This window comes from Clinocottus analis, unplaced genomic scaffold (assembly GCF_023055335.1).
Source record: "Clinocottus analis isolate CAN_PGR_092001 unplaced genomic scaffold, fCliAna1.0.p SCAF_10, whole genome shotgun sequence".
Lineage (NCBI taxonomy): Eukaryota > Metazoa > Chordata > Actinopteri > Perciformes > Cottidae > Clinocottus > Clinocottus analis.
The window spans coordinates 14,880,946-14,900,978 of NW_027175821.1; the positions used below are offsets into that span (position 1 = coordinate 14,880,946).

General features: G+C 42.4%; 1 protein-coding gene across 7 annotated transcripts in view; it reads right to left on the reverse strand.

The window, feature by feature from the left end:
* The window catches only part of enox2 (ecto-NOX disulfide-thiol exchanger 2), a 154,095-nt gene that overhangs the window by 10,807 nt on the left and 123,255 nt on the right, over nt 1-20,033 (reverse strand). For all 7 annotated transcript variants that reach the window (XM_068592438.1, XM_068592453.1, XM_068592421.1 and 4 more), the window contains 7 exons: nt 18,560-18,766; nt 15,465-15,698; nt 13,824-14,036; nt 10,734-10,840; nt 5,627-5,741; nt 3,002-3,192; nt 758-898 (listed from right to left, as the gene is read on the reverse strand). In XM_068592438.1, coding sequence (XP_068448539.1) covers nt 758-898; nt 3,002-3,192; nt 5,627-5,741; nt 10,734-10,840; nt 13,824-14,036; nt 15,465-15,698; nt 18,560-18,766 — 1,208 coding nt within the window. The remainder of the gene's footprint in view (nt 1-757; nt 899-3,001; nt 3,193-5,626; nt 5,742-10,733; nt 10,841-13,823; nt 14,037-15,464; nt 15,699-18,559; nt 18,767-20,033) is intronic.

The window sequence follows — 20,033 nt, forward strand, 5'->3', positions numbered from 1 at the left end:
AGTAGTGTAGCCAACACTGTAATGTATTCACTTTATTACTGTTGTGAACACGCTTATGTAAACAAACTGTCTGAAGGTTTTTAAAACTTTGAACACAACAAACTTTGATGGACAGAAAAAAGAACACCTGAAAAACACACAAAGGACTCACTCAAATAGTCCCTCAAATGATTATTGCTATGTTTTCTATCAGATGAATTAGGCACAATAAGCAGACTAAAGTAAAGGGAAATCATTTTATGAGCTCTAAAACCGCATCATAAACATTTTTCAGAGGGAAATTAGAAATTAAGGAGTCAACTACTCTTTGTGTTAAAGAAGAATGAAATAGCTCTCTGGGAGAAAAAGGGAATCCAGAAGACTGATTGAAGTTAGAAAATGTCTGTCTTACTGCGGTACGTCTTTTCCCTCAGTATTAATATCATAAAGATTTAACCCAAAATAGCTACTTCGGGACATCTGATGAGCTTTGAAATAAGTTATTGAGTCATTCTCTCAACCCAAAACTCCACATTACTGTCACATTAAGTCCTTTTGTTTATCAATGATTCATTTATTTAAGATCTTTCATGTGTGGAAACTAATTTCTCTCATATTAAAGTGCAAATTGGATAATTTGCACTTTCAATCAACGAGAGCAACCCAGAAATGAACTTTCACAAAAAAAATATTTAAAAAAACAGAGGAAAAATTCTTCCCGTCTCTTCATTCGCAGGAAACCCAGCTGAGACCAAAGTGTGCTTTCTGTCAGACTGACCTGCACTGCACGTGAGTTTTGCAGCGTCTGGAGTCCTTCCTTCAGGTTCTGGACTTGGTTGTTTAGCTGCTGCTTGTCCTCCAAACTCTTCTCCAGCTCTCCCTCCCGCTCTTTTAATTCTTCCCTCATTTTTAACAGTTGCTGCAACAAAAAAAATAATCAGAGAGAACAGTAAGCAACTAATGCAACCGTGAACTAACTAACCTTGAAAGCACTAACCTACTAAATGGGCTCTCAAAGCAGAGGAACAATCAGCTATTTGCTTAATTAATATTTAGCACATAATGCCAACAACAGTAATTACAACTTCAGCTCAATACAAAAAAGCAATTAGTGATGGAACTGTTTTCTCTTCAGTAAATGTTTATTGAAGATATAATTCACGCCGGTGTCTGTCTTATTCTATCCCAATGGATCCAAGAGGAATAATTTGCTAAATCTTTTGGTTGTAATACACAAACACATCTCTCATTACACATAGATGAAAAACAGGAGGAGAAGTAACACTCGATGGGGTTTTGTCTTTGCTTTGGGTGAAAGGAACTGGTGTTACACAAACACTTTGATAGACAATTTATCTGCTAAACACAGATGGAAAGATTCACCGCCTGCCGCGTTCATGTCAACAAAATGAGGGTCTGTGAGTCATGGGGGGTCTTTACAGCCAGGGGTTTTCTCCTGCTAAACTACACATTAAGTGGCTTTGCGATATGCACTCTATGATTCACAAACGAGGGAACGGGTTGCCAGTGCACGCTGATAATATTTCATTGCAATAAAAGTGTCTGCGTGAAGCAACATGTGGACCCTGGGAAGGAGAGGTATCCAATTTCAGGGTCGTCCAGTTCATTTAATCCGTTCAGCTAATCTTTTCATAAACACACCAGGAGAGACGTAAGATGCAAAGGTAATTACTCTCTGTAGGCAGAAATGAACAGCAGGGCCTTAATGGATTCCCTTCTTATGAATCGATTATAATTTCCATTCCCTGTGACAGATAGCTAAGTGCGGACCCTTGACAAATGCCAAAATGAGTCAATTTAGTAGTTCTTCAGAACTTAACAGTTAGATCATAAGGGTTGTTCTTTAGAAAGTGGAAAGGTCACATGATCTCCCTCAGCAGATGAAGTTTGCATAGTAGATCAGTAGTCGGTGATGGATTTTCTTTCTTCCTCCATCTGCTTGTGAAGATCCAGTGAAATAAATGAAAGCTCCAGGAGATTGTTTCCCAGTTTAAAAAGGAACTTTTCAGGCACAGCTTATGGTGAGGTTGATTAAGAGCATTTACAAAATAATTAAAAACATAATAAATGTGTCCAAATGATATATAATAATTCATCAGGTTGCTCAGAGCCTTCTCTGCATTTATGCGTTTATAGATATTGGCATACACGGCATACATGTTGCATACACACTGCAATATTTATGTTTTACTTCTAATTTATTAAAATGTGCATATGCATCTTGAACTATCACATACAGTTGTTTTCTTTCATTATGCAATGTATTTTTGGGCGATACTGATTTTTATTGAACCTTACTTCCATCCTGTTTTTTTAAATCAATTACTTGTTCATATGACTAAATTGTATTCAAATAATTCATATTGTTCAGATTTTCTAATATTTCCTAATGTCAGACATTGAACGCTTGTCTCTGCCTTCTATTGTTCGATCTCTGACCAAGTCTGACACAGAGCAAGTATCTTATGAATAAATCAACACGTTGCCAATAAACCAATCCAAAAACCGTAATCCCAACCATTGAGATGGGTTTAAATTGGGAATGGAAGACTGAAGAACCACATTTAGAAGGAAGCATATTGTACTGGATGATATTCAAGGCACATTTCTTTATTTCATAATCTTTCTTTGAAAAATGGTTTGAAATTGTTTTAATAGCCTTGGGTTTGTTCCAAAAAGTATCCGTGCGCTATTGGAGTCATAGCTCACAACCCTCCAATTCCAAGTAAAACCAATTCAAACCGCAAATAAGCTTTCCTTTAACCAGAGTAAACCTGAAAAGATTATATTTTAGCAGCTCTTCAGAAAAGACTAACAGCTGCTGCAGACAGCTGTACTTGTTCCTGCACAGCACTCACTTTTGAAGAGCAGGCTCATGAATAAGTGACAGTCGTCTTGCATTGAAAAGGGGTTAACCTAGTGACCTTGTTCTTAAAAACAACCAGGGCTAGGGACAGAAGATGACATTTATTGTCGGACAGATGTGTGTGTGTGTAGATACCTTCTGCATGCCTTGCAGAGCCTGGTGCAGGAAGCTGAGCTGCTGTGAGTGTGTGTTGTCCTCCTCACTGCTGAACATTGGTTGGTTCTTGCCTTGCTCCTGTTTGAGCAGCTCCACCTCGTTCCTGTAGGCGTCCAGCTGGCAGCGCAGTGAGTCGTTCTCCTCCTTTAAGGCTTCTGCTTGGGAAACACCTACGGAGTCATACATGAAAGTAAAGGAAACAGAATGTAATGTGGTGTTTATCATGTACAACACTTGCACAGTGCAGATTCTGATCGAAACATTGAAAGCTTGTATATCAGTGACACACATTTGCAAGCAGATCTCTCGTTCCCTTGAGAGCGGGCAAGGAAATACGAGGTGGGAAGCATCTCAAAAATGCAAATCGTAACGGAGAAAGAGTAGAGCTCAATTTGACTTGATGCAAATTTCCGACATCTTGAAACACACAATGAGAAATGTCCTTGATACACAGTATGTCTGCCCTTAATATATCTCTGCACTTCCCTGCGGGCGAAAAAAAAAAATAGGGGCATTTAAGCCTCTGAAACCTTCTAAATATCTCTCTAAATGAGCATTAAAATAGTGTTGGTTTTAGTTCATTAACAGTTCAACTCATCTAAACTGCTTGTAGCTCGACTTTGAAATAATTTCTTAATATTGTTTTTGACTCAGAAATACAAAGATGAAGCATTCTGAACATCACTGCTGCTCCGACCGGCTTATCCTACATAGCAACAGTGGTCAGACTCACGGGTAATGGAGTATTAGGGAGAGACTGATTTTAAAATCAATTTTAAAGCGGGAATAGAGAAATAACTGGAACCAGCTGCTCTCTCCACTTCACAACTCTATTGTGGCCTAACAACATTAGCAAACAACCCCACAACTGTCATCAGATTTTCATTTAAATGTTGGGAATGAACACGCAAAAAAGACACAAATGCAGAACTCTCTCTTGTGAAACTAAAACTGTTCTCCACACATCCTCCCAACACAGAAGGGACCAACATGTCAAGCTACCGCACTGTTAAGCTATCTGTAAATTGTTACTTTGATATTCATTCAGTGTCAGATAACCAAACACCTACAGTATATCAACATAGACTCCTGAAAGCGGAGATAATCCCAGAGTGTTTTGTCCAATAGCTCTCTACTGGACATTCGACCTGACCTATTGAGCAAAGAGAGGAGACAGTGGGAGTTATTATTATTTGAAACCTGCTCAGCTCCGGAGATGTCCAGCATTATCAGCTCTGCTCTCCTCCTGTGGGCCTTGAGGGGGGAAGCTCTTTGGAAAAGTGAAATACACTGACTGGAGTGGGGAGATAAGCCCCATCTTCTCTGTGTGTGTGTGTGTGTGTGTGTGTGTGTGTGTGTGTGTGTGTGTGTGTGTGTGTGTGTGCATGCCTGGTTAAGTTTTGTGTGGGTGTTCATGAGTGCTGCCTGCAGTCTATCATGGAGGACCATTGCAGTGTTAATGAACTCTTGCTGGGCGAGTGTGTGCGTCTGCGTCCACGCTGTGTTTGTGTGTACTTCTCTTCCAGCAAAATGAGGGTATGAGGTGAGCAGAGTATTGATCTGAGAGCCTCATCAACTTGGTGTGAGGGGATGTCAACCGCTTGGCCAGATTCAGAGCAATTCCCCTTCTGTTACATAACAGGCGGCTATCGACCTGCAGATATCCACGAGTCTGCGTGTGCACATACACACACACACACACACACCTACAGGCGAACAGTCACGCACACAATCGGTTATTTCGCTTTCTATTCTGTACATGAGTCAGACGGGGTGCATTGATTCACTTTTTAAGAGGCTGCAGTCAAAACACAGGTGTTTTTCAGCAGGCCTGGTTGAGGTGTAAACATGCCCCTTTGCTAAAAGGTTAGTGAGTGAAGGGGGTGGAACAGTCCGCCTGTTAACACAAATAACTAAAAGTGTCACATTAACACCTCTCACCACTGCCAATCCTGTTGCATTTAGCGGACTGACAGGTCTTTGACAGCAATGCTAATTACTGATAGTTAAATATAGCAAGGTTGCAAAAACAAAAAAGGGGGCCGAGCTGACGACTGTATTTACATACATTTGCATGCTGATTAGAGAAGCTGTCATATTAGCGAATGGCGGAGATTGTAATGATTAAAAGGCAAGAAGAAAGAGTATGCGAGGAGAGCGCAACAGCCCGCGGAGAGGCACAAAACACAAGATGAGAGACGACCTTACGTGTGGTGGTGACGGATGCAGCATGTTGCCCTGGTGACTACTCTAGACTTATGGGTTATTGTAATGGAGGTTGAGAGAGGAGGAGGTTTGGACAGATTCACATACACATGCGGAGTTGTGTGCATCACAAGGTGGACAGATGTAGATTAGTAATCGCGTTCAACATCAAGTCGACAAAGCGTGCTTGGAGTCAGCATTGGATGTACTTTGGATGTGTTTTTTTTATTCATGTGGCGATGTCAGATGGTTGTCAGATGCTTGGGGGATGATTACTGTCATTTCAGTCGAACATAGACGTTTCCCCCATTTATTTAACGCTCCCCGTGTTCATCCCCTGAAGATCTTGATCAGCGCATGTTGACAGCGTGTTGTGACGACGTGAATGCAAATGTGTACCTGAGTCCTCGGAGTCCTTGCTGTCAGGGGAATCCTCCATATCATCGTCTGACATCTCCATCTCCTCCTCTCGCCTGATGCCCATCAGCTGCTCGTTGTGCATGTTTCTAATCTCCTGCAAGACACAACCAACAAGAGGAGTGGGGGGGTCAGAACTGCAAAGACTCATGGCGAATGCATGTTTTTTTAGCAGGTGCTAGTAGTAGAAGGATCGTCAGTGAGGCGCCTCTGTGATTTCAACGTTGAAGTTAGACATTAGCTGTGAGGAATACGTGTAACAGATCAGTGCAGAACAAAGGAGTGCAGATGAATCAAGATGAAAACGATGGTCTCAGAGCGGGGCTACGTTCCTCCTCTGGCATAGAGATAGGGCAAATGATAGCACCAATACAGCCAGACCCCACAGACTTGTACTTTGCCGTTCAGATTTCCTGAAGAAATTGTGCACATTCAGGCAGCTAAAAGACATGATAAGTGTGTGGCAACAACAGCTCCTGTCAAAAATGTCAAAAGCACCCTCACGTCAGGAAACACAGATTTAAGATGACAGGGCATAAACTGTGTCTGTGTGCATATTCTGTTTACAATGTGTGCTGTTGGTTTTCTACGCCCACATCTGGAAACCCACAGCAGTAACTGTAAAATACCAATCTGTTTATCCGTTTCATTTTCCCCTTACAGGCAGAATCACTAATGACTACATCCATCGAGAGACCAGTAACCAAAGGCAGGTTTCAAAATGGTTTCAAGATAAAGTCAAACCAATGGATTGGCTGGATTAGACCGAACCCTCCTGCTCTGGGTCAACCGAAAAGCAAAACAAATGAAATCCTGGTGATGCTTTACACACAGTAGACAGTCCATGCTCAGACCAAACCATGAACATACGGCCCGGGTGACCGTTTCATTTCCTGTCTATTAAAAACAAAAAGTTAACAATAGGAGGTGATAATGAAGCAGGAGAATCAAGAGCGCAGCTTACTAAGCTGTCAGGAGACACACAGATACCATTTTCCATTCAGAGGCTTGAAGGTCACAGAAAAACGTCCGTGCAAGCACAATCAGTAGCTTGCAGAAGAAGCTTCTCTAACAAGTTCAGCCGGTTAGGAATATAGCCAACCATTGTTTGGGTTGATAACAGTTAAAATATGACTTTACTCACCGTTAGCAACCCCACAGTCTTCATAAAGCTGCCATATAACTATAATATACAAACAAGGATATCTGGTCATCAAGACGTACTAAATAAAGTTGAAAACTTGTAAAGTGTTCTCACTTTACAAGTTTAAGAAGTTGGTAATGAAACCCACTTGTCCGTTTATAAAAACAACCCCGGTGAACAGAGAGACACAAGCGCTCCATCAACGAACAATCCCCAAGAACGGGCTGAACATTAATGCTCAAAAGAAGCTGCCCAAGAGTAAACAAACTTACAAACATCTGTGAGCTGACGTTATCTTGAGCCCATGGCAGAGGTCAAATAGGTACTCTGCACGCACAAGCACAATCAGACACAACCAGCTGGTGTGTATGGAGCGCACTTTGCACACACACGCACATGAAAACATTGATAGAGCGAGGCAGCTGTTGTCTGATTCTGCCTGGGAGCTGCAGCGACTCAGCGGCGCTGCTCGTTCCTCCATATTTCACCTCCAGGCCAGTACAGAGAATCATACTGAATATACAACATGACTGAGAGTGAAACTGGCTGCCTATTTGATGATAAACTACCCCTGAGCAACTGCACTTACTTACCTATGCTCTTTACACTGGCCAGTGGCTGCCAATCCTACGCGCCGCAGCCTTTTTATGATCAATGTGATCATCAGACGTTTCTGAATCAGATCACTCCGCATAATGTTAAAGAATCACCAGTTGTGCTGACAGTCACTGAGAATTAGCACCCACCTCGGCAGCTCTATGCGGCTTCTCGTCCTTTATTTTGTTTCTCTGACCTTCACATAGAATATATGGTTGGGTCTCTCAGCTCTTATTACTCCCACATATAAAACTAAAGGCAGCGGTTTGCAGCTCAGACGAGCTGAGTGTGCTCGACCAGCCCAGAGATAAATGACAGAGAGCTGAAGTAAACAACAAGCGTGTAGCACGGGGGTGGGCAAACTTTTTGACTCAGGGGCCACAATGAGTTTCAAATTTTGACAGACGGGCCGGGCTTAGCATAGTAAAGCTGCGTTCACACTAAACACGTTGCGAATGTAACTCGCGCCTGAAAGGGGGCGTGGCTTACCTCCGTGGCTTATCTCCGTGAAGACAGTTACCATTTCCGCCATCCACCATTTCAATAACCACTAGTTTTGCTTTATACTTGTTGTGTAAATTCCACATACGTGGGAACATCAAACTTCATGGTGGCTGGGTTCATAATATTATCCGTAGTCTGAATGACCGCCGCTATGAGCGCTACTCTAAGCGGACCAGCAGCAGTTTCATTCAGCAACGCCAGGACGGAGGTGATGGCGTGCACCGCCCAGCCAGAAATTTGCTTTTCCACAACCATTCGCGCCTGTGCATTGACTTTGCATGTAACCTACACGCGCGTCAAATTTGCAGCGCTTTTGGTGTGAACGCAGCATTAGCATGATTGGTGGAAAAGTGGCGGCTGACATTGTATTCTTTGAACGGTTTCTTGGCAAATAAGAAACACAGCCTTTGATCGTACTTTGTTGAAAAAATGTTGAAAACAATGGAGCTTTCCAGTGCAGTACATTACGGAAATCGTAAAAAAAAACGTGGCGAGCCCGCCTGTGGGGCCTGTGGGGGAGGGGTTGAAGCGAGTACGGTGGAGAGCAGCAGGCTGGAATCGCAGCCTGACACGCCAGCAGAAAGGACGGCACGTAAAGACCGCCGCAGCGCCGTAATGCAGAAGGCTGAGCAATAAATGAGCATTAAGAAACATCGATGCTGGTCTGTTGCTGTCATCGTGCTTCGGGAAACTAAAGTTGGAAACGGAGAAGCAATACAGCGGTCTTTACTATAACTTATAATTATTTATTTTTTAAAAGTATCTATATACTTTTTTTTTAATATCATAAGGCTTGGCGGGTTGGATTAAAATATATATATTTTTTCCATAGTTTGCCCACCCCTGGTCCAGCAAGTCCTATATTTCTTCTCAGTAGTTGGTGGTGAAAATATTTGATCCAGTGGCTTCTGCGTCTGTTGGATGTGTAAATCCATGGTTTGCAGACAGATTAGCAATACCAACTTGATAAGCCTGTGGCGTATTAGGGCTGTGTTTTCTATGGGCTCGATGACTTCCTCGTGGTTCATGTTTGATGAAGCTTTAAACCAGACTAATGCTGTAAATACTGTAACTTATAATGCTTTAAAAACTTGCCATGGTGAGGTTGTTATCAAACAGCTGCTCCTTTATATTTCTAGAAGACACAGAATAACCGTGAACTTAATAAGTCATTTTTACTTTTGACTTCTGAGGGAAATATTGGTCTCTTTAGCTGCTAAATGCTTAATTAGGTTCACCAACTTGCCGCTTACTCCATCTGTGCCGCTCGGTACAGAACGTGCACCGTACGGCTTTTAGAGATTTTGTTTGTTTTTTAGCCTAAATACAGCTGCAAGAAACAATGCTGAGCAAGTGACAGCTGAGAGAGTAAACCTAAAGGGTAAACCTCTGGGCCGTAAAACTAAAACGCTCTTGAGCTGAGGTCAATGGCAGAGCGAGGTGATTGTTGTCATTATGAACAGCCCCTTACCTTGAGCTCGGTAGAAAAACTGCTTCAGTAGGTTAATCTATGTTTTATTTAGAAGGGTTAGTTAGTTAGATGGTATCATGAACAGACTTTTTAGTCTTGTGATTCTGGGCGGTGCATAAACTCTTAAACCCTAACAGACAGCTCCAGAGAGACATGGATTCAATTTGGGCCACTGCTAAACCAAGAGTTTTGTGTTCAAATGACTTCATCTGTCTGTTTGTTTCTCCCTCTGAGACACAAACACTCGTAAAACACAGTGTGGTGTCACTGAATGACAATAAAGTCCATTTTCACAGCTATAATTAAGAGTAAAGTAGCTGGGAGAGAAACACTTCAAAGAATGTCATGTAAAGGATTTCTTTCATGAGTGCCGGACATATTCTGCAGTGGCGTGTCCACCCAAAGTGGTCTCTTTCGCGTGCATCTATGGTCATGCTGTACTCCCTGCTCTAGGCAGTGTGTATACAGCAACTCTATAAAGGGAAGCAAGAACAAATAATGCACAGGTCTCCGGAGGCCTGATAAAATCACTCTGGTTTCCACATAATAGATTTTATTATTTCCTGCTACTGGGTATATACAGAGGAGAGTAGATCCCTTAGAGACCCTCAAGGTCTGAACATTAAAACACCTACCTTTTAAAGAGAAGTTTTTGTACAAGTTGAATGCTGCTTCACCTTGAATCTGTTGTTTTTTTTAGTACTGAGGTTCAAAGAAACTTACCAATCACATATGAGTCCATTAGACCCAGGACTGCACCACAATCCAGACCCTCCATTACATACAATGCGTCATGCTAATTACGGTAATGTTCAATTTGGTGGTGAAAAATAAATAAATGGTGAGGGGACTGTACACGGGAAATAGACAAAAAAGAAAGTGCATTCGTTTTCAAACCTTGTAGCAGTGTTTTCTCTGAAAATGAATACGCTTTTATGGGTTACGGTATTCCTCCGCTTTCATCCACTCAAAACACTTCCTGATTTGTTATTGCAGGGGGAGAAGGCTTGTACAGATTTACCTGTGAACTGGACACAATTAGAGATGGAAAACTCACCCAGCAGCTTGTATCCAACGGGGAGGGCAGTGGAGAGGGGACACTTGGACCTGGGTGTGTCAGCAGGTACCTGTTCTGCATCCTGGCTTCATTCAAACTACTTACTATAACAAGGAGTCTGCTCTTCTGACTTTTGTTCCCTTTTCTTGTATGAGTTGTTGAGTGTAACTATGTAGCCCTAATGTAAGTGTCTGTCTATCAATTAAAAATAAAGAACTGTATAAGAGTAGAGGGGGAGACAGCCGTTGAACAGAACGGGATAGTCTAAATTTCAATAAGTCAGGCGAACCACAGATTGAAATCAAAGGGTACTAACCTCTGCTTGTTTGCGCCACATGTCCAGGTTCTTGCGCTGAGCTTTGGAGAAATGGTCCCATGCCTTTTGTTTGGAAGCAGCTTGGAATACAGACACAATCTGCTCAACTGTGGCGGGACGCAGGGAAGGACCAGAGACCATCCAGAGACAGAGAGAGAAAGAAAGACAGAGGGCAGGTGGGAAGGAGCAGAGGAGTGAGAAAGTGGAGTCAACTAGGGACGTAAAGAACTGTGTGTGTGTGTGTGTGTGTGTGTGTGTGTGTGTGTGTGTGTGTGTGTGTGTGTGTGTGTGTGTGTGTGTGTGTGTGTGTGTTTGTATTCATATGTGTGTGTGTGTGTTCAAGTGTGTGATATACTTACCGGCTGATGCCAGTGCATCATCTCATGATCTCCTGGAAGGTTGGTCTGATAGTTCCCACGTGCAAAACTTAAAGAACTTAAATAAATCATATCTTCCCAACATGTTTAAAGTATAGTAATAAAGCCCTTGAAGACTGTAGCTATGATCATACTGACTTAATATTTATTAGCCAGTGGTATGGCTCGACACTGACTTTTTCTCAAGTGCCACCGTGAAGTTAACAATTATAGCTTTGATTAAACTGTCTTAATAACTAAGAAATAGGTCGCCTTAACATTTGGTGTATCTATTTGTGTCCTTAGGATAAGCAGCAATAATTTGAGAATAAAACCTTTGAGAACTATCATCTCCTGACATTTTTTTTAAAACCACCATTTAATTTGTTGAATACTTTGTTGTGTGACCAAATACCTGCAAAACTAATGACATTCCCAAAAGCCTCTGCTGTACTTGCTACTATGTGCAGCCAATATTAGCACTACACTAAGAGAGTGAACGTGGCAAACATCATACTTGTGAAACAACAGCATGTTGACACAGACCTGCTGTGATTAAAACAGGCTCACAGAGCAGTTAGCAGGGCTGCAGAGCTTTGTCTCGTAAAACATTTAATCAACAAGGGCCTTTTTGCTTAGCAACGGGCAGATGCAAAAAATAACTTATTTTACGCGAGCCACTGTTGACCACTGTGCAGCTCCACTACAGCACAGGGCTGAGAAGAATCTTGCCCAAGGACATTCAGTAACTTAAGTAGTATTGTAGTGTTTCTGATCTCTTTCTTCTTTTAAAATACACGTCCATAAGCTCAAAGCCTCACCAGTTAACCCTTCAGTGGTGATGTAACTGCAGAATGAAAGCGCAGAAAGACCTTACTGACCGAGCTTTTTTGGGTCAGAGATTCTTATTAGGACTCAACCTTTAAGTCTGATATTTCCACTGGTCGTACATATGATGTCTATGATGATATAGTCACTGGGGTCAGATTATTTTAGCTGCAATGTATTGATAGAGCCATTCCCCCTTTCAGCTATCCCTCGTGTGTGATCATGGAGGAGTGTACGAGGTGGTCTGTGTATCCCAGAGGTCCCAATGTACACCGGGGTGCGGGTCAATATGACCGCCAGCAGTGTGCGTGTGATTGCAGAGTGGTGAGAGAGAGAGAGCGAGAGAGAGCAAAAGAGAGAGAGAGAGAGAACAGTACAGGGATCAATAGTATCTTCCCTGTACTCTGTAATTTGATGGAGCAGATCGATGGTGAAGGCAGAGAAAAGAGGAAAGGGTACAGACAGACTTTCAAACTTGTGAGCTTATATGCAACAAAGCAGTTCAAATAGCAACTCATTTCAGTGAGGTCTGAGGATTATCTTTAGAAAAGGGGACGTTGTTTCCAGAAAGACACTTTTGAGTTGCAAGGATTTTTTTCCCGATGCTTTGAGCACCACAAATGAAACTATCTGGGCCTCTCCATTGTATTTGTCAAGCAGCAGAAGATTGAGAAGCCAATATCTCAAAACTGGGGCACATGAAACGAAACTATCTGCATTCCTAGGGTTTAAATGACAAAATGTTTTCTTTGTGACTTGGGAGAACTGACCTTTAAAGGTGATAATCTCCACCCGAGACAGACCTATGTGGATGTCAATTAAAAGAATAGCAGGCTGAATATATTTGTTATGGACTGAGCGTTGTTCCCAAGTGAAACTTGTAGAACCTCGCCAGGAGGCCGGTCTCTGTGATATTATTAAAATAATCAGCAATGCACCAGGAGCAAGGAGAGCTCAAGAATTAAGTGTTTGCATGGGCTGAAATGATGGAGGCGGTTTATACAAAACACACCCACACCTTCTACGTCTTCTCCGAGTACTATTTTTCTGATAAACAAAACATCTGTGTAGAAGGTTGTTTAGATTCTGTTTAACATACATGTGGTGGGATACGCAGAGACAAAAATGCCGCAGGCGGTGGTGTAAACCAGCAGCTTCACAGCCGAAGATGTCAAAGGTGGGTAGGTGCAGTATGCTTTGTTTTTGGCCTTTCATCAACTGAAATGAGCTAAGCATGCATTTACTGTGATTGTTTGGCCTCCACTACGTTCATGCAAGGGATGTGCTGGATTACTTACTACTTTCATCTGAAGGAAACATGAATAATATTCCTCTGCAGTCACAAGTACCAGTGAGCTTTTAGACAAGATATTTGTATCTCGCAAGAAATAAAAAGAGCGGGACACTGAATGCCGAGTGATGTTAGAGCACTTTGAGGAAAGCAACAAAACTTACCTTTAAGACATCCTCCCAAAAACAAAATAGCATGAAACAAGACAGCTTCTATGAAGCTATTAAATAACCTTCATATGTGTATAATAATATCATACTTACTTATTCGCAGCGTTTAGAACTTCAAGCACAAAAAGTCTGACATTATGTTTATGTTGTGTGTCTGTTCCTATGATCGGAAAACTTACACTGAACCAGAAACTTGGCCAAGCATGGACTGGACTCATTCTTATCCTCCTCCTGTACTTATACTGCACAACAAGGAGTAGGATATGTATTTTAGTAGTAAATAGTCAACTGAGTTACTCTCTCTTGCTTTAGCCTTTGTATAAAAGTGAAACACTGTTGTGCACTCACAGTACTTAATAGTAATACAGTATCAACTGTATTACAGCCAAGTGTGTGTGTGCTCTATGTGCGTGTGTGTGCGTGAGATTGAGAACAGAGGACTCACATTGGCCAACTATGCCGGCCAGAGCGATCTTGAACTTCTCTTTGGCCTCTTCCACCTCCTTCTCATGCTGACTCTTCTCGCCCGTCAGCCGGCGGATGTGGCCGTTGGAGGACTGGATCATGGAGTAGAAGTTGTTGGCGTTTCTGCGGTTCACTTCACCTCGTTCCAGCCAGGTCAGGAGCACATGCACCGCTTCAGGAAACTTTCCGTCATCTGGTCAAGAGGTGAGGACACAGAGAATAAGTCACACTCTATGCATTATTAGTTCATTCCTGTCCAGTTTCAGGATGCTAAATGTGGTGAAAGCAGCTGGCAAGGCCAAAAAAAGATTACATAGTCTTGTAAAAGTCAGTATATGCATAATCCACATGAGTAAAATGCTGTTAATTTTTTATTTCAGACATAGAAGATCAGAAAGGCAAATTAGGACGATTTAAATGCAGAATAGCAAGCACATTTTTATTTTGTTGAGTAAAGTAAAGAGTAGACAGTGTAAAGTCCAGGTGAATGTGAGCAAGGTGACACTAAATAAAGTAAAAATATAACCACAGCAAACCGCAGTGAACAAGGCCAGAAGAACAAGAAGACATCTGTGCTGTTGGATGAAAGGAAAAAGAGAACTGCACATATGATGGACTGGCGTACGCTCGGTAACAAAGAGCTCCACAACCCTCAATGACACCTGAGGGGAGTACATAAAAAAGGTGGTCTCGGGAAAAAAACAAGTCCTGCTGTGAGTTTGAAAAAGGACAGACTGGGTTTGGAGTACAGGAATATACCTGGAACTGGAAAGGGCTAAACTTCTTTTCCTGTGAGTGGGAGATTCAGAAAAGAGTAAACCTAAATCTTCAGCAAATAGTCGGGAGGTGTGCTTTCACAACAGCAGCCCAAAGAGTTCAGAAACAAATCCTTGGCTAAAACAACGATGTGCTGGAGCTCTTTACACCAGGGCCAGGGGGAAGAAGAGCTGGAGAAGACACGGACAGATGACAGAGAGGCAAAGTCACAGACACTCTGTTATCGGGCAACTGTGACTGAGACCTGGAAGTGCCACCGCTCATTAGTGAAACAAGTTGATTCAACGAGGGACTGCACGGAAAACTGAGAAGAGGTGGGGAAGAGAAAATGCAGAGGATGAGGAAAGGAGAAAAGAGAGGAGAGGACAAGATAAGAGCGAGGGGAGCGTGTGCTGAGGGAAGAGTAAACTGATACAGCGTGTTGAACAGCCTTTGTGAAGCATCTTTTGAAAACAAATTCCCCAAATTGTTTAGAACATAAAGTGAAATGCTTTGTCAGTTTACTAGCTTCAGTTTAAGACCCTTCCTGTAATGCCTTGGCTTGCAAGTGCACAAATGGTCGACCACGAAGACACACAAGCAGAACTAGTCTTTTACCTTATTCCCTGACGTGTCGGCTGGTGTTTTGCATGAATAATGAAGGGGCCATGAGTGGATCCTAATTTACTTTTGTTTGCTCATTAACAACGTGACAATTAGGGCTGTGAAAGGAAATACCTTTAGGTCGATTAAAGAAAATACTGATATATGTTAAGGTTTTACTTCTTCACAAAGCCAAGTTTGTTATGTTTGTGCAACCATATCATGCGCATATTTTACTATGTATGTTTTATATTTGGCCAACCTTTGATCTTATCACCCAGCTGGCTGCACTCGTGCTCCGAGTAGTGGACGATGGGAGGAGGGGAGGGCGGCCGGAGTAGATCGTCCTCTATCTTACGCCGGTGCCTCTCCTCTCTGGCCAACATGCGCTGGTGACACTCCCACTCGTAGAGGTCGTCTCTGGCCTGGGCGAAGTCCACGTGGAGACGGCCGGTGTCTTTCTTGTCTGTGCTGGAGCCCAAACGGATACGGTAACCTACGAGAGGCACAAAAAAAAAAATAAAAGAGTAAAAAGTAAAAATTATGGGAAAAACAGATGGGACAGCGGGGTACTCGCCAATTAAAATAAAGTTATCCATTTGCTGAGACAGTTTGATGTCAATTACACACTGTGCCGTGCATTTTGCAGGTGAATTAATGCCCTGTTTGAAAAAATAAATAATTCTTGACTACATTTTGAGCGGCATACGAGCGACAAGGCTCTACGGGTGGTATGTCATCTGGTGCGGCCATTTAAGGCCCCCGGAGGATAAATCCTAATGACTTTGGTGATCCCCTGACTTTTCAAGCGTAAGCATAAAGTTCAGTTTAAAGTTACATACCTTCACCACTACTGCATGGATTCCCTTTAAATGTGGTGCGCACAGTCCCCTCCCCCCTCAGGCTTAATGGTGATCCTTTTGATGATCCCCTGACTTTTCAGGGAGCGCTATCATTTCGTTTATCCGATACCTTGCTTTACGACTCGATACCTGTAGAACTAATGTGTTTCCCGCGAGCACCAGCTTCACTTTGTGTTTAGTACCAACTCGTAAATGCTAGCATACGAACACTCGGAACTAAAATCATACACGCTTAGCATCCACATGTTAGCATTGGCATTGTGAACATGTTAGCACACTGACGACAGCATTCAGTCTAAAGCACCACCGCCTGAAGCATGGCTGTAGCCTCTCAGTCATGTTATTAGATATTTGACAGTGGAGAGAAACAGGGAGAAAGAAAAGAGGGTGACATGTGACAGAGACCCCTCAGTGCATTCAGACTGAGGAAGTCACGGTTACGCGGTTTCCACCTTAAGACCAGCGCAACGCCTGAATTTTTGACAGGTGTCAACTTCACACTTCCCATTTGCACCTGGCGGACACTCTTTTTTATATTCTGTGAAATATTCTATATGGTAATCTGTAAGTGTTAGATCTCTAGACTGCTTAGGAAATACATTAAAAAAGGGAAGAGTCAAAATACGGGAACTACACATATTTTTTTAATGCAAATGAAAAACATGCCTGGAGGCATAGATTTTGAGTTAACCGAAGAGCAACATATGAATAAAAGAGCAGGAGAGCTTTAGTCTTTATGCAGCATGTTTCCTTTCTGGTAGAGTTAAAAGTCACTTTCCATCACCTTCCACAAACTGTATTTAGACTACTTAACAGATGACAGGCTCTCCATCGGGGTCTACCTGCCTACCACCTCCCTCCTTATTCCTGCCGTATCTATTCTGCTAGTTGGATCCCTTCCTTTGACAATATATATGGAAGATGTTGGGTTTTGTGCTGTACAGAAGGACTGCATCCTTTGGTCGATACACAAAGAAAGACGTAGGGAGGCCAATTACTTCTCTAGAGGCACTGAAAGACCACAATATGCCTTCATTACCTCCTCCTTCCCTCTTATGCTCACACTCTCCTCCATACTCAATTCTCACTAATGGCTGGTTGCGGATCAGAAGGGAAATCATGCCCATTTGGTGATTTAATTGGTTAAAATGATCAGAGAGTGTGTTGAGTTTGAGTGTTTGGGTACACACATGTGAGTGTGTGCTCGAGCCGGACACGGTAATGATGCCCAGCATGATTCACTGTCAGGCCCAACACACTCGTCACAGGAGAAGGGGGGCGAATACCAGTGCAAACAGGAAAAGAAATGAGTGAGTTCGGGGGTTTTCTACTTTAGTCCGCTCTCCCTGCTTCAGGCTCCCAATCTCCCACGACTTCAATATTTCATATGGAGGAGATCTCAGTGTGCCAGAGCCGCTGGAGTTTGTGTCATTGCCGGGTATTGTGTTTGCACAGTGTGTGTATGCATTTGTGTGTGGGTGGGGTATTATTTATGGGAAAACTACACAGCTCTGTCATCTGACTAATACATGGACCTCCGCTCACTCGTCTCACCGTAAGAATAGAGGCGGGCTAAATCACAGGACCTCTCATTCAAACTAATTCCCACACAAACACACACAGCCATTGTGACTTAATAATGCTGGGACTACGTCTGAACTGGCTTCTAGGTTAAATGGGTTTTTCAAAGGAAGAATATATACGGCCAGCACTGAGAGATTGAAGAAGTCTCGGCTCTAGAAGCAGCTGTGAAAATGAAGATAAGATAAGAAACCATAAGCTGGTGTCACATGGTTATTATATGTGCTTTTTTGGATTTAATGCTCATTTATATCTCCTGTTGTTTGAGTTTCTAGTCGGCTACCAACGACCATTAATAATTTCAACCATCGTGAGTTTCCCAACTATCCATTTCTAGAGTAAACCCAAAACATTTGCAAAGAGGGTGTAACTGCTGGTTATGTGTTTTTTTTTTCAGGCTATCCTGAATAATTTAATGATCCTGGCCACCAGCTGTAATTAATTTACCCTCGTTTCGGAGAAATACTATTTTTCTTGTGTTTGTTTGGGATGGCGGACAGTTGTAAGTTATACAATACACATGAGCCTCGGCCGCCGTTGCTATAGGGAGAAGGGCACAAATCACGGCTGTATCAAATTCTTAGTGGTTGTTTCAATTCCTCTAAAAGTGAATTAATTAAGGCTACAGATAATAACTTGTCTCAACAGTGAAAGCCTTAGCTTTCTTACTTAAAATGCACCGTGAGAGTTTGGCTTGTTTCTTCAGCTTTTTCTGACGCAATAGTTTATTTTTTGACAACCGGCAGAGGGCTCCAAATGTAACTCCCATGACATGCTGTATGGGAGTTTTACTTCTATGGACTTACTTTGTATTCTTGCTTCACATTTGTCTCAGTGGCACTGACACAAATATAACGAAATATCATGGCAATAAGCCCTTACAGAATAAGGGTTCAGAGCTACGACAGCTTACCCGACAGAAAGAGAGCCTTGTCCACAGTGAACTCTTCAGCAAATCTGATGTGGCAGAAGTTTTTCTTGCTTTTGCGTATAGCGGTGATTTCGCCACACTGTCCGAAGACCTCCACGATGAGCTGCTCTGTGGCGTTCTCGGGCAGACCGCCGACAAAGACCGTCTTACACCCAGGAGGGCGGTCTCTTGTGGCCGGAGGTGGAAGGTCTGTTCAAAGGTGGTGGAACAAAGGAGAGAAACAAATGTTACGCGTCAGCCGTCACTCGGTTGAAACATTAAGACATGGCTGGAAAACAATAATCTGAATGATGAAAGTGTGTGCACTTGCATTTATGTGGAGGTAGTACAGCTGGAATACAAACAACTCAAGGAATCATTTAGCTGTCGCAGACCACTGACACTCGATTTTGCCTGTGAGAACTATGCTCTTTGAGGATATATAAAGAATATGTCCAATGGCGAGAACATACTGTTCTGATCACTGCTGGAAACTATTTTTGGCAGACCGGAGGATGTCTGATTCCCTATCTTTGGTTTCTACTCAAAACATAAATCTGTATGCTTGTACCTGCAGTCAATAGAAGGCAATCTGAGAAAGAAAAGAAATAAACAAGAAGAAGCAGACACTCTCTTGTAGACCCAAAACAAAAATATATGAATTCCTCCTTTTAATGCCAACATTTGATAAACAATGATTCCAACAAATAACCAAGGCCTGGGTGTTTGTATTGTACAGACTGCATACCAGCTGGACAGATATATTTAACATGCGTTGAAATAAAACAGACGACAATACGATGAAACTATTTGAGGAGAGATTCAGAAGAGAGGAAAGTGGCACTGCAGAAAGGCGTTTGACGACTTTAAACAGGCCACATTTTTAGAGCATGATGCTGTATAATTCAATTAAGTCATATTTTAAACATAGCACTTATGAACCAAAACAACGATAAAGCCTAATGCATGAATAACGATAACTTTGAGCAATATATTTGGATTGTTTTTTGTTCCATAAATGTTAATATCAAAACCATTCCAAGCATGAAAATTAAATCCTTTTGGCCACAAAGTGATTGCAAATCCTCTCATGTGAAAGGTCCCCTGCATTGCAGAAATCACTTATTCAACACAGATGAGTGTTGACTGATCTAATCTCCAATAGATCAGCTTTTTCATCCATGATGAATGTGATTAGCGGGGTCTATGGAGGAGTGAACCCGCTAATCAGTGGAACGCTGAGGATGCTGGATTTCTGGATGCTAGAAAGGCCTCGCAGTCAGAGTTACTGATGCTCCCACCCTTGTAGATATCGATACTCTGAAAAGAACCGGAGTTGAACTTTGTTGGATACCTGAGGTGCTTCATGAGGGCCTCGCTGATAAGCAGCAAGTGGATTAATTCAGATATCTCGCGGTCTCTTGTACGCGCGATCAAAAAGATTTCAAGACTGAGCCTTGGCGTGGCGCAGTAATAC